At 57.3% G+C, this 12,080-nt stretch overlaps 4 protein-coding genes across 4 annotated transcripts; 1 reads left to right on the top strand and 3 right to left on the bottom strand.

The window, feature by feature from the left end:
- Positions 1 to 34: 34 nt before the first annotated feature.
- Positions 35 to 1,497, top strand: GCV1 (Aminomethyltransferase, mitochondrial; the record flags this gene model as incomplete). Its single annotated transcript, XM_066775952.1, has 2 exons — positions 35 to 399; positions 453 to 1,497. 2 exons carry the CDS (start codon positions 35 to 37, stop codon positions 1,495 to 1,497), a joined length of 1,410 nt encoding a protein of 469 aa, XP_066633833.1.
- Positions 1,498 to 2,123: 626 nt separating this feature from the next.
- Positions 2,124 to 5,784, bottom strand: TRM8_1 (tRNA (guanine-N(7)-)-methyltransferase (tRNA(m7G46)-methyltransferase); the record flags this gene model as incomplete). The annotated part of the gene is made up of 2 exons (XM_066775951.1): positions 2,124 to 3,106; positions 3,153 to 5,784. The coding sequence occupies 2 exons, from the start codon at positions 5,782 to 5,784 to the stop codon at positions 2,124 to 2,126; spliced, it is 3,615 nt and encodes a 1,204-aa protein (XP_066633832.1).
- A 1,982-nt stretch (positions 5,785 to 7,766) lies between these two features.
- On the bottom strand, positions 7,767 to 8,865 carry SLS55_004493 (uncharacterized protein; the record flags this gene model as incomplete). The annotated part of the gene is made up of 4 exons (XM_066775950.1): positions 7,767 to 8,104; positions 8,160 to 8,381; positions 8,432 to 8,661; positions 8,726 to 8,865. The coding sequence occupies 4 exons, from the start codon at positions 8,863 to 8,865 to the stop codon at positions 7,767 to 7,769; spliced, it is 930 nt and encodes a 309-aa protein (XP_066633831.1).
- An 851-nt stretch (positions 8,866 to 9,716) lies between these two features.
- On the bottom strand, positions 9,717 to 10,352 carry SLS55_004492 (uncharacterized protein; the record flags this gene model as incomplete). The annotated part of the gene is made up of 2 exons (XM_066775949.1): positions 9,717 to 10,200; positions 10,255 to 10,352. 2 exons carry the CDS (start codon positions 10,350 to 10,352, stop codon positions 9,717 to 9,719), a joined length of 582 nt encoding a protein of 193 aa, XP_066633830.1.
- Positions 10,353 to 12,080: the final 1,728 nt, after the last annotated feature.

Below are 12,080 nucleotides of genomic sequence, written 5' to 3'. Positions count from 1 at the left end.
CCCTCACCCCATTCCCCTGCCGTCTGTCAGAGCCATGGCCGCCCGGAGAGGAGCTGCACTGTTTGTACCGCAGGCCAATGGCCTCGTCCGCCCTCGCGCTCTTTCGATTCTCAGCAGAGCACAGCAGCTTCCCGCCAGCCGCCGCCAGCCGCCCTGCAGCACCCCCCGCCGCACCTTCCCCTCCGCCGCCGCGCACTCGCAGAAGCTGTCCAGCCCGAGGCTCTACAGCTCTGAGGCTGCTGCGGAGAAAACCCCTCTCTATGATCTCCACGCGAAATACGGCGCCAGGTTCGTGCCATTCGGCGGCTTCCTGATGCCGGTGCAGTACGCCGACCTATCGCTGTCCGAGTCCCACACCTGGACGCGTGAGAGGGCCAGCCTGTTCGACGTGAGCCACATGTACGCATGCCAACCGAGCCAGCAGTCTGCTAGCAATTGCTAAACCTCGCCAGGGTCCAGCACTACTTCAAGGGTCCCGGTGCCGCTGCTTTTCTCGAGCGCATCACGCCGGCATCTGCAAGCACTCTCGCCGACAACTCCTCCACCCTATCAACGCTTTTGCACCCCCACACCGGTGGCATTGTCGACGACACCATCATCACCAAGCTGTCTGGCGACGTCTTCTTTGTCGTCACTAACGCCGCCTGCCGCGACAAGGACTCGGCCTACCTCTCCGGCGAGCTCGACTCCTTCGAGGCCGAACACGGCAAGGATGGCACCACCGCCGTGACCTGGGACCGCCTGGACGGCCGTGGCCTGATCGCTCTCCAGGGCCCTCTCGCTGTCGACATCCTCTCCTCCACTCTGCCCGCCGAGTCGCGCGACCTGACTGATCTGTACTTCGGCCAGTGCCGCTCGCTGTCCTTCAAGCTCCCGACCGGCGAGACTGTCTCGGATGTGCTCGTCTCCCGCGGCGGCTACACGGGCGAGGACGGCTTCGAGATCTCGGTGCCCGGCGAGCACACGACCGCCCTCGCGCAGCTGCTGCTCGAGACGGGCGGCCCGGACAAGCTGCGCTGGGCCGGCCTGGGCGCCCGCGACAGCCTCCGCCTCGAGGCCGGCATGTGCCTGTACGGCCACGACCTGGACGACACCACCACCCCCGTTGAGGGCGCCCTCTCGTGGATCATTCCCAAGGACCGCCGCGAGAAGGGCGGCTTCCACGGCGCGGACGCCATTCTCGCCCAGCTCAAGCCCAAGAGCAAGGGCGGCGCCGGCGTCGACCGGCGACGCGTTGGCTTCGTCGTCGAGGGCGCTCCCGCTCGCGAGGGCGCCGATATCATCGACGAGACGGGCGCCTCCATCGGCAAGATCACTAGCGGCTGTCCTAGCCCGACCCTCAAGAAGAACATCGCCATGGGCTACATCAAGGACGGCAAGCACAAGAGCGGCACCGAGGTCATCGTTGTTGTGCGCGGTCGGCCTAGGAAGGCTGTTGTGACCAAGATGCCGTTCGTGCCGTCAAAGTACTGGAAAGGTGGAGCCTCGCCCGCCTAAGCTGCGGATAGTTTTGCCAAAAGGGGAAATCAAATTCGGAAGGTGAGTCAGAGTCAAGAAGGGGGAAAACCTTAACGTTTTCTTAGAGTAAAATGATCGTGTAAGAGAGGATTGCCGGCAAGGTGTTCTGGACTTAACGTGCCATGATGAATTTCGGGAAGCTGTTTTTTTCTTCTCGTATTACCATATTCCATGGTCTATGAACTATAAGTTTCCACACAAGACAAAAAAAATGATACCAGAAGTGAAAAGGGGGCTCGAGTAGTTTATTAGCTCGGATCTATCATGAATCGCTTCAAATGTACCCGAGTATGAAGAGACCAAAAAAAAAAACGACTTCTATTCACGCGTGAATTGCTTGCTTTATGTGACGTAAATCAGAATCATTCGAACCGTTGCACGTGTTTGCTTCCTGTTGACTTGCATCGGACGGTAGGTATTCTCGCTCGCTCATACTCCAAAGATGATTTGCACGATTTCGTCGAGCAGCGAGTATACGAGATGAGTGCTGCAAACGGAAGAGGGTCAGCACGAATATATATATACGCTTCGACACGGGGCAATGGGAAGCTCAAGGGTCTCCGACAAATGAAATAAGAGACGGCAAAGGGGAAGGAAGAAAGCACTTACTTCAACCGTTGATTGTTCAATGTCGCCAGCAACCGCCTGCTGGCCGCCTGCGCGTTCGCGCGGCCGACGACGCTGCCCGCGAGATCGGGAATCAGCGTGGCCAGCATGAGGCCGGCCTCCTTGCGGCTCTTGGCCTTCTGCGCCTCGGTGCGCGGCGGCTTGTCGCGGACCATCTGGCCGCCGTTATCGGGCGGCCACATGGCGTCGCGCAGCGTGCCGATGTACTTGACGACGCTGTCCTCTTGGGTGAGGGCCTTCACGTTCTCGCGCACCTTGCGCTCGATGGTGCCGCCGAGCAGCTGGTGCAGCACGACGACGACGGCGCGGCCGCGCAGCCAGTTGGTCTCGCGGTTGAGCTCGAAGACCTCGAGGAAGAGGTCGCAGATGGGCTTGATGAAGGGTTCCAGCTGTTGGTTCTCGTATGCGCGCAGCTCCGCCTCGGCCTCGGCCGCCGCCTGCGGGTCGTTGGCGAGCGCTGCGCTGGCCGCTGTGGCTGACCCGAGCACGCCGGCGCTGTTGCCGTTGTTGAGCTCCGTCGTCGCCGCCGAGATGAGGTTCTGTCCCGCGAGGGAAAGCTGGTCGAGGACGGGGATGTTGCCGATGAACTCCTCCATTCCGTCGCTGACGGAGCTGTAGATGCGAGACACAAAGTCTTTGGTTTCGGCCTGAGAGTCGGAGGGGTTGGATGAGGAGATGGCTCGTTGCGACAGGAACGCCCGGAGTTCGCGGCTTCGACATATCGCAGGGATGAGTAGCAACTCGCGGAGCCATCTTTCCAAAGCAATCCGACGTTTCTGGAGGAAGTCTTTTTGGAGCTTGAACAGTCCCTCAAGTCGACGCGGAAATTCGAGGTTTCGAATCATGGGGTATTTCGAGCGGAGTCGCTTGTTGAGATCGTAAAATTCACTGTAACGCCTTGCCACCACCCAAGCGGCAGCTGGCATCTGTTCTCCTGCTTGCCGACGGACCTCAACGACGTCTAATCCGGTCAGTAAGGCTCGGCCGCAGTGGCGAGGCTGACTTACACAAAGCGTACTCTGTACCATCCTCTTCCTTGCCAACCATGATCGATTGTATAGATATTGTTGCTCTGCCGTACAAGCTGTTGTCACTCTCCTGAACAACATACTGCTGGCGTTGAAGCTCCTTCCGATGTATCTCACGCTGTAAGCTTGCCTTTGATTTCTTGAGAATTCTTAACTCTGCCGCATTGTTCGTGAGCTCGGCCTTTCTAGTCAGAGAATCCACGATGGATTCTTGATTGACCAGCCGATCAAGATCCTGTGTCAAAGCGTCGATGGCTTCAGCCAATCCCAAGTCTCCTGGAGCAGCCTCATGAATCTCGTCTTCTAGGTTTTTGTCGTCTGCGTCGGGATCCTCCATCTCATCTTCAGGGAACTTTTCTTCATCGCCAAAGAGATTGTCTGAGAACACGCCTCTGGTGGTGGGTGCGCCAACAAGGCCAAGGGTTGTTATGCTTGGCTTTCCTCTCTCCCCCAATTTTGGCACAGCGGGGGAGTTTGTTCGGGTGATTTCGAAGGAGCCTCTTAATGATTCATTGTCCTGTGCTGACTTTGGCCCGTCGGAAAGGATGGAATCCCGGTCGCCGTCGTTTTCCATTATGTCTTCCAAAGCCTCCTGCATCGCATCCACAATTTGGGAGTTGTCTCCATTTGGCCGATAAGATTCGAAGTCGGAATCTACGCTTTGAAATGAGGCCGCCATAGGATCTGGTTCAATGTCGTCATCAAACAGAGGCGGGCGCCCGGCATCATCTAAGGATCTTCGCGCGGGTGCTGTCGGGCTCTGCAGTGACTTGATGTTCTTCAGATCTGAAGTAGAGACAGCTGCCCTTCGGAGGTCTGTAGACTGCGAGGATAGTGTGCGAGCAAATGCGGGAGGCTTCGATGGCGATGGGAGGGTGCCGACGCTGTGGCTTAGGTTCGGAGCCCCGGGAGGACTTTTGGAGAGAGTGGAGGCTTCGTCTGACGCGAGCCACTTGAACCATAAATCGGACCTCTTAAAGCGGGCAAAATAGCGGTCTGCCATTTTGTGATATACCAACGACTGGACTTCTAGCACTGCGCGCCTAGCAGCCAGGTATTGAGCGCTTGTTGCTCTCTTGCCTGCTTTCAGGAAGTCGTCAACAATCCGACGCGTGCCATCGGGTACCGCAAGCTCAGGTTTGGTCAGATAAGCCTCGTAGATTTGTGCGATATCAGCCCGCTCGGAAGCCCCCCAGGAGAGATCGAGGCTCGCGTCATCCGTGTCTCCCGTATCTTCCTCAAGAGGGTCACGGAAGCCATCAACCACAATCCAATATTGAACCAGACGCATCAGCCCCTGCCGTTCCATGAACTCCATGAAGTACGAGAGACCCGAGGCATCGTACAAGACTTGCCGGAGGTTTGCAGTCTCCAACCTGGAATCTCTGCGAACGAGAGGTGGCTGCACGGCCGGCACCTGCTTGGCCACACTTCCTGTGCTCAGTTGGACAACCCGCTGGTCCAATATCCTTCTGGCAGTCTCGAGACGACGCATGTACAGTGGATCCTGACCTTCGACAGCGGACTCCTTTTTGAGCTGGCTAGCTATCTCGCTTCTGAATCGACGGGCATCGGAAAGAGAATTGCACTGGCGAATGGCGCGAATGAAGCGTTCAAAATTCCTTTCATTGTCACCAGGAGCCAAGCGTGGGAACGGAGCCATCTTAGGCAGCTTTGGAGAGACGGGGGCATGTTCGTCCAGAGCAGCGCGGAGTTTCCGCACCGTCTTCCGATCGTGCAGGAGCGCGCGCCCGAAGCCCTCCATGATTTGATTCCAGGTATCCGGATCGGTAAGCATGCTAACGACCGGGAAGAGGACTGCGCACGCAACGATTTCCTTGATCAGAGTGTTCACCGCCTGACTCGTCCTCATGCTGCGCGGCAGCGCTTGTGGCATGAGCTTCGCCACGATGCTACGGAGGTGTTGCTGCTGCATAGACTTCGGGTTCGTGTACGAGAGGGAGGCGGCGGGGTGAAGTTTGCCGTCGCGGTACTTGGCCGCGATCGCATTGTCGAGCTCATCCGACTCGGTCACGTCCCGAGACAGCTTCCTGCCACGCACAATACGCTCGGCTTCGTAGAAGTCCCGCATGTGCGTTGTGATCATGGGCACGGCGCGCGATATGGCGATCTCGACCAAGTCCGCTTCCAACAGCCGGTCCCGGATGTTGCCCAGGGCGGCGCGAACGGCGCGATCCACCTCGTTCGTGAAGGTTGGGCGAGGGCTGATGGAGCCATACCAGCTCTGCACGAAATCGCGCAGTATGAGGTCGAGGAGGCTGTCCAGGTGATCGGAGATGACGAAGGAGGGCGGGTACAACGGTTCGCGGCGGTAGAGGGAGCGGGCTCTCAAGGCGGCGGTTTCGGCCTTCCAGGCCTGCGGGTACACGAAGGCCACATGCTGCGGCGGGCGGAGGGGACGATGGTAGGCCTGTTCGGGAGAGCGCGAGGTCGAGGCGATTAAGTAGACGGCGGCGGCCACCGTGATGGCGACGCCTGCCAGAAAAGCCTGCGGGACATAGCGCAGCGACGGCGCCCAATGAGTAGCATATCCCCAGGCGATGAAGGCAGCGATGCAGGCGAGGATCACATCCCGGCGGGTGAGTTCCATAGTACGGGGAAAGCCATGGGCTGTCGACGCGGCATGGTGCGGGTGCGCATCCGGAGCGTGCTTTGGGCCGGCGACGTTCCAGCGTCTCTTCGTCACCGCGACGCGCCCAAGCGATGCCGATCCCCCGAATCGGGTAAACCCGACAGCCTGCCGCTGTCCGACGCGCCCACCTCGAGGCACATCCAGACACAGGGGCACTCGTGCAACGGGAACAAACACAAACGATGGTCATATCACATCAAGCACAAGCTTTGAGTTACTTCAAGTCCGAACATGGGTATCATTATGTACTATCTAATTTGCTCACACTAAGGTTGGATCTGGTTCGGGTCAGCGCCAACTCCCGGAAAGACAGCGTGGAACAAGAGGGGTGGAGTGGGTATAGTTTCAGGTCTCCAAGGTGATTGGTTGTTTCTTCAACGATGATCTCAGGAAGAACACAGCGAAATAATTGGGTTCATCAGGGAAGGGAAGGGGTGGCTGGGTGATCCGAATGAACGTACCTGGCGACCAAAGCATCAATCATCACGATTTCCTGAAGCCGCACCAGTCAGCGTGAGTCCCACAACAAGCGTGAGGTAGTAGTGAGGTGTGGAATTCCATCGTGAATCAGGCTAGTAAAAGTCAGCAATGTGCATCGCGCATCCGAGTGGGTCACCAGACATACCTCATTAAATCAGAATTTTCAGTGTTAATGTTCATTTCCAACCACGTTCGTTACACGTAGAAGGATCAAACAGTGTGAATAGTTGATCATCATTTACGATGGCCTGGAAAGGGTTGTGCAATGGAGAGGAAGTTCGTGCAAGTACCTAAGCGGCCGCAGTTAGTAACCTGTTCATGGCTAAGAGACTGCCGAGAATGCCATGCAGGAGCAATCGCGGATCAGCTGACGAGTTCTCAACAAGCAGTCCTCCAAAATGACATCCACAAGGTTTGTACGCCTTGCTTTTGATGGCTGCCACCCGAAGTATGCACAGTATGTCCGCCCGTTCGTTCAAATTTCCTCATGTGTCGCAGGTCTCTGCATAGCGGTGGTTGATGGCAGGAATATCGTACCTAAGCATGACTATGTTAGCCAAAGATCGTTGAATGGTAAGGACACCATAGCAGAGTTGAAAAATGTGCTGGGTCAGACAAGGCTGAAACTTAAATAGACAGATTCGACACCATGTGTTCGGATTGAGGAATGCCTTTCCGTTGTCGGTTGATCATCATCCAGAGAGGGGTGCAAAACAAGAAGACTTAGTGCCCATACCTTTTCTGAAAGAGGGATCAAGAGCATGATTCAGAGTCAACATTCGACTTCGAACCAGCCCTCTTTCCCTAATGGAATCCGAGTGTCAAGGTTCAACGACCGCACTCGGATAGATCGGTGGGCGCCGGGTATCAAGGCATGAGAAACAGGCGGGCTGAGACTGAGGCAAAACGTTAGCTGAGCTGCTCTTGCCATTGCTGTACACGCATTGGAGGAACGGCGTGCGTTGTCAGGGTAATTCTAGAGCTTTTCTTATGAAATCCGCATGATCCTGAAGTAGGACTTGGATTTGTGGATAAGAATGTATCATCACTGGACGCGATGCACGAGGAGACAGTGGCGGCTTACACAGAGAAAAAAGGTGGACGGGGGCCACAGCATGCAGGCGCAGGCGTGCAGAGGTCTGTGGCCCTGGGGCGCAGAGTTTGCGATGTTGAGAGGTTGAGGGTGTGGAGGAAGAAAACGCGACAGCTCGCTGGAATTTTAGTTGTAGCGACGCGCTAGCGCCTGCCGAGCTCGGCCCGGGCCCACCTGGTCACACGTGATCTCTGGCGGGGCTCAACTCAACGCGACCCTTCCACAAAGCACCAGATCGCACTTCTTTCCCACTCGTGCAGCGCTCACCCGGCGGTCCACACGCTCATCTCACCAGGTCGACGAAACTTAGACGAAAAACCGCGTCAATTCATAGGTATCATCCATGTCATACGTAACGGCTAGCTAATTAGGCCTTCTTGTCGTCCAGGTCCGTGAAGAATTCATAGCCAAAGTCGGCCGAGGAGTCGTTGAACCTCAGCTTCTTGTCAATGCTTTGCACCTTCTTCACGTCCTCGTCGTCAAGCTTGAAGTCGCCCTGCAGGTTCTGCGCGATGCGGGCGGGGGTCTTGCTCTTCGGGATCACCGAGTGGCCCTCTGCAATTCCCCAAGCAAGCGCGACCTGCGCTCCCGACTTGTTGTACTTCTTGCCAATCTCGTTGAGCACCGGATCGTCGATCAGCTTGCCGACATTGGACCCGTAGATCTCGTTCTGGTTTCCGAACGGCGAGTAGTGCGTGATGTGGACTGGCATCATTAGCGTCAGGCATTGCCTATTGGTATGCGCTCGATGATCACTTACTGCCCTTCTGACGGTGGAACTCGGAGAAGTCGCGCTGTTGCAGCCAAGGGTGCGACTCCAGCTGGTGCACGGCAGGAACCACCTCCGTCTCCTTGAGCAGGCGCTCAAGCTCTGCCCTGCTGAAGTTGGAAATGCCGATAGCCTTGGCCTTGCCCTTCTTGTACACCTTCTCGAGCGCCTTGTAGGTGTCGACATAGTCAATCTTCTCCGTCTTCGTCTTGCCTGTGGATTGTGTTAGCAATCGTTCGGGAACACCGCGGATGCCAAAATACCGTTGCTGTCCTTGGGGAACACTTCGTCGCCCCGCCCAAAGGCAACCGGCCAGTGGATCAGATAAAGATCGACGTAGTCGGTCCCGAGGTCCTTCAGAGATGCATCGAGAGCCGGCTCAACGTCATCAGGGTGGTGCGCGTTGTTCCAGAGCTTGGTCGTCAGGAAGATTTGCTCGCGCGGAATACCGGACTTCTTGATGCCGCTACCAACGGCTGGCTCGGTTCCGTAGCTGTGGTCGGCAGTGGTTAGCAACGCGAACAAGTCCGAGGAGGCCCAAAGAAAATAGAACGTACATCCGGGCGGTGTCAATGTGCTTGTAACCGGCCTTGAGAGCCTCCAAGACAGCGGCTTCCTGCGAATCGGCATCCTGCCAAGTTCCGAAGCCGACGGCTGGAATCTGAGCACCGGTGTTGAGCTTGAAAGTGGTCGTCATAATTGTTGCGGTAATCTTGGGGGTTTCAACGCTGAGTTGCTCGGGAGGTATTGATGTGGTACGGGAGAATGCCCTTGTGCAGACGGGGGACAGAGCGGGGATTTAAGCTTCAAGAGCACATTATCAAAGTGTGACGTGCTTGTGGACCCCAAGGTGTCTGGCTAGCCACACATCATTACGTCGGTAGGCACCTTGTGGTCATTGTTCATAGGGCTGAGTTATGACGTGAAGTGGGCTTCCGTTCGTCCCGCCCGTTGCTAAGCGCTGTGGGGCAGGAAGATTCTCGTTATGCTCGCAGGGCCATGGATCCCCAACAGTGAGCACTGCGGCTCTGCACGACTGTGGCAAGACCGCAGTAGCACCAGGGGTGGCCATTTCTACGCTGTGGACGCGAAGCAATGGTTGGAATTGGCCGGGGGCCAACGGAGCCACTACACCCGGAAAACTAAACGTCCGCTAATGAAGATCGGATCCTCTCGTCAACGAGACGAGCGATTTCACAATTGCAGCGGAAGCCAGATGTGAGATGCTTCTTTACCGTGAACAGATGCCTGCTAGAGCGCCGCTGGCGTTCTTTCGTGATATTCGCGATGCGTCACGAAACATACGATTGTCACCAGATGCGCCAAGCCAAGTGGGGAACGCGAAGAAGATCAGCGGGCGTGCCGCGGAAGCTTATTTACTGAGCATTGTGCTGCACCTTCTAAATGGGAATCTTCGACAATATTAAGTCCCCCGCATCTCCAGATTAAGGTGCGACCTTCGGGACGCAAACCCCTTGCCAAAAGTGCACACTCCACAATAACCATTACAGACCGTCCACCATTACAGACTCATTGTATCTAGGGCGATTAGAGCGCCAGCATGCCGACAATGCCGACAAACCCAGCCAGGCCAGCACCGACAGCGGTGGGAAGAGCGGCGCCACCGGTGGATGAGGACGAAGCTCCGCTGCTACCGCTGGTCTCAGAGGAGCTGTCTGAGTCCGAGGTGCTCGTCGAGTCCGAAGTCGAAGAAGAGCGGGAGGACGAGCGAGTGGCAGTAGCGTTGGCCGAGGAGTTACCAGCAATGACGCTGGAGACAACGGATGAAATAGAAGAGGCAGTGGCGTTGCTGGTGGCGGTGGCCGAGGGTGCGGCGGTCACAGTTGCGGCCGCAGTCGCGGCAGCCGAAAGATAGCCTTGGACGTCGCTGGGCAGCGCAGAGATCCAGGACTCAGCACTGCCGGAAGCAATCTCGGCGGCGATGGCCGAGGAAGCGGCCGCCTGGTTGGTGACGGCAACCGCAAGGAGCGAGCTCGGCAGGGCGGTGTAGAGAACGGATATGATGGAGTCACTATGATGATGTTAGGATGAAGCACAGAAGCGACGGGATAGACGGGAGACCAACACGTCCACAGCGCTGTTGCTGTCCTGCCTCTGATGGAGCTGGGGCGAGGCCATGGCCGAGGACGCCAAGGCGACGAGAGTGACCGTCTTGTACTGCATCTTGGTGGAAGTTGCGACTTGAGTTGGAGCGAGTGGATTGGGTTCAGGAAAGCGAACGTGGGTTGACAGGAGACGGATGAGGAGCTAGGGAGAAGGTATATAGCGGTTGGGAAGAGCTTCTCAGCCAGGCGGGTATGACCTGGCCAGGAAAGTGATCCTTGGCTCCATTTGGTGGCGCTTTTCGAGGCATTTGCTTCCGTTTAGGCGCCTTCTCCGCAGTCGATCCGCCCGCGTGCCGCGTCAAGCTCCGTCGTTCTTTTTTTGATGGCCTCCTTTCGTCCCATTCGACGAGTGCTGGGATGCCTGACTGACCAAAACACGCCGGCAGGCCCGATCGCGCAGGCTATGCACGACGGCTGCTTCCGCCCAGCAAACTCTGCAAAGATGCCGCCAAGCCATGGTCAATAATAGAATCTGGACGCGTCGCACCACGCGTGGCATTGCCTTCACCGCCGAGAGCTGCCCTGCTCGCTGCTAGCCCCTTCTGGCACGTTTATTGTGGCTTTGCTGCGAGATGTCTCATACCCCTGATAGTGAATAGCTCCTTAAAGCGCCTCCCTGTCCAATGCAGCAAAGTGGCTTTCCATGGACGCCTGGTTTTCCTTGGCGAGAGCTTGTGCCGTCACCCCAGAATCAGACGTCGGTGGAGATGCGTGCGCGTGCGGACCGCTGCTTGTCGCCGTAGTTACACACTCTTCCGATGAGATCAATCCTGCCCTTCCTTCTCGGACTGGGCCATGTTCGGACTCACCGCTGTGCGACGCGAGTTCCTTCATCAATTTAGCGCGGGCGCGGACAAACTTTATCCGGCCCAGAGCGCTCGTAGACTCGGGTTCTCTGTCTCAAGGGAAAGTGGGAAAGCAAAGTCGGCGTTGCTGAGTCGCAGCTCATCTCTGCCCAGACGCCGGATGCGAAACCTGGAATGTCTACCGCATGATTCAACTTTGTTGCCGAAGGAAACTCCACCCGGTTCAGCGTAATCCGCCAGCATCGGCGGCCTTGCAATGGTCCCACAGGACGGATGGTAGCGTCAATGTGTACAGCAGCTTCATCTTTCTATATGAGGCTTTAAGCTCATCGAAGGCTCCGGTTGCGTGCTGAATAGAGTGCGATGCTGGTGCAACCGCTTGTCCATGCGAACCCACGCACGGGCTGGGCTGGCCGCATGACAGGCAGCCCTTCCATTGCTGTTCCATGCATTGCTGATGTTCTGCGCCGCCGTACGACAGAGGTCCTTGCCGATGGCGTCCTGGAGAGGGCGAGTGCTGACTGACGTGGATTCCGTCGCCAGAGACGGGTGAGCAAGTCAAATGTCGCAAGCCAGGCCGAGGGTTGTTGCGAGTCATGTGGGGAGAGCGGGCGTGGTATAGCAGAGTCACGGTGGTGAGCGGCGAATGAGCGGAGGCGGCGGGGCGACTGCTGGAGGGCGGAAGCTTTGACTCCTGGGAATGTCGCTGTGCCGCTGGCTTGGGTCGGCAGCCATGTGGCCCACTGGCAGCTGGGCCAGCATCTGCCGCAGAGCCGTCATCGTCGCCACGCCGCGGCACCGATGGAGGTTTGCAGCGGTGGCGGGGCCGGTGGCTAAATGTGCAGCTGCAAAACGCCTGTACGGAGTACTGGTGACTGTGTAGCGCCCGCGCCGACGAATAACCGGGCTCGGAAATAGCCTACCGGCTCCCGAATAGCGCATTACGGGCGCAACAAGGGACGGGCGATCCTACACTAAAC

Source organism: Diplodia seriata (assembly GCF_021436955.1).
Source record: "Diplodia seriata strain FDS-637 chromosome Unknown scaffold_4, whole genome shotgun sequence".
Taxonomy (NCBI): Eukaryota; Fungi; Ascomycota; class Dothideomycetes; order Botryosphaeriales; family Botryosphaeriaceae; genus Diplodia; species Diplodia seriata.
This window is presented reverse-complemented; position numbering and strand designations above follow the sequence as displayed.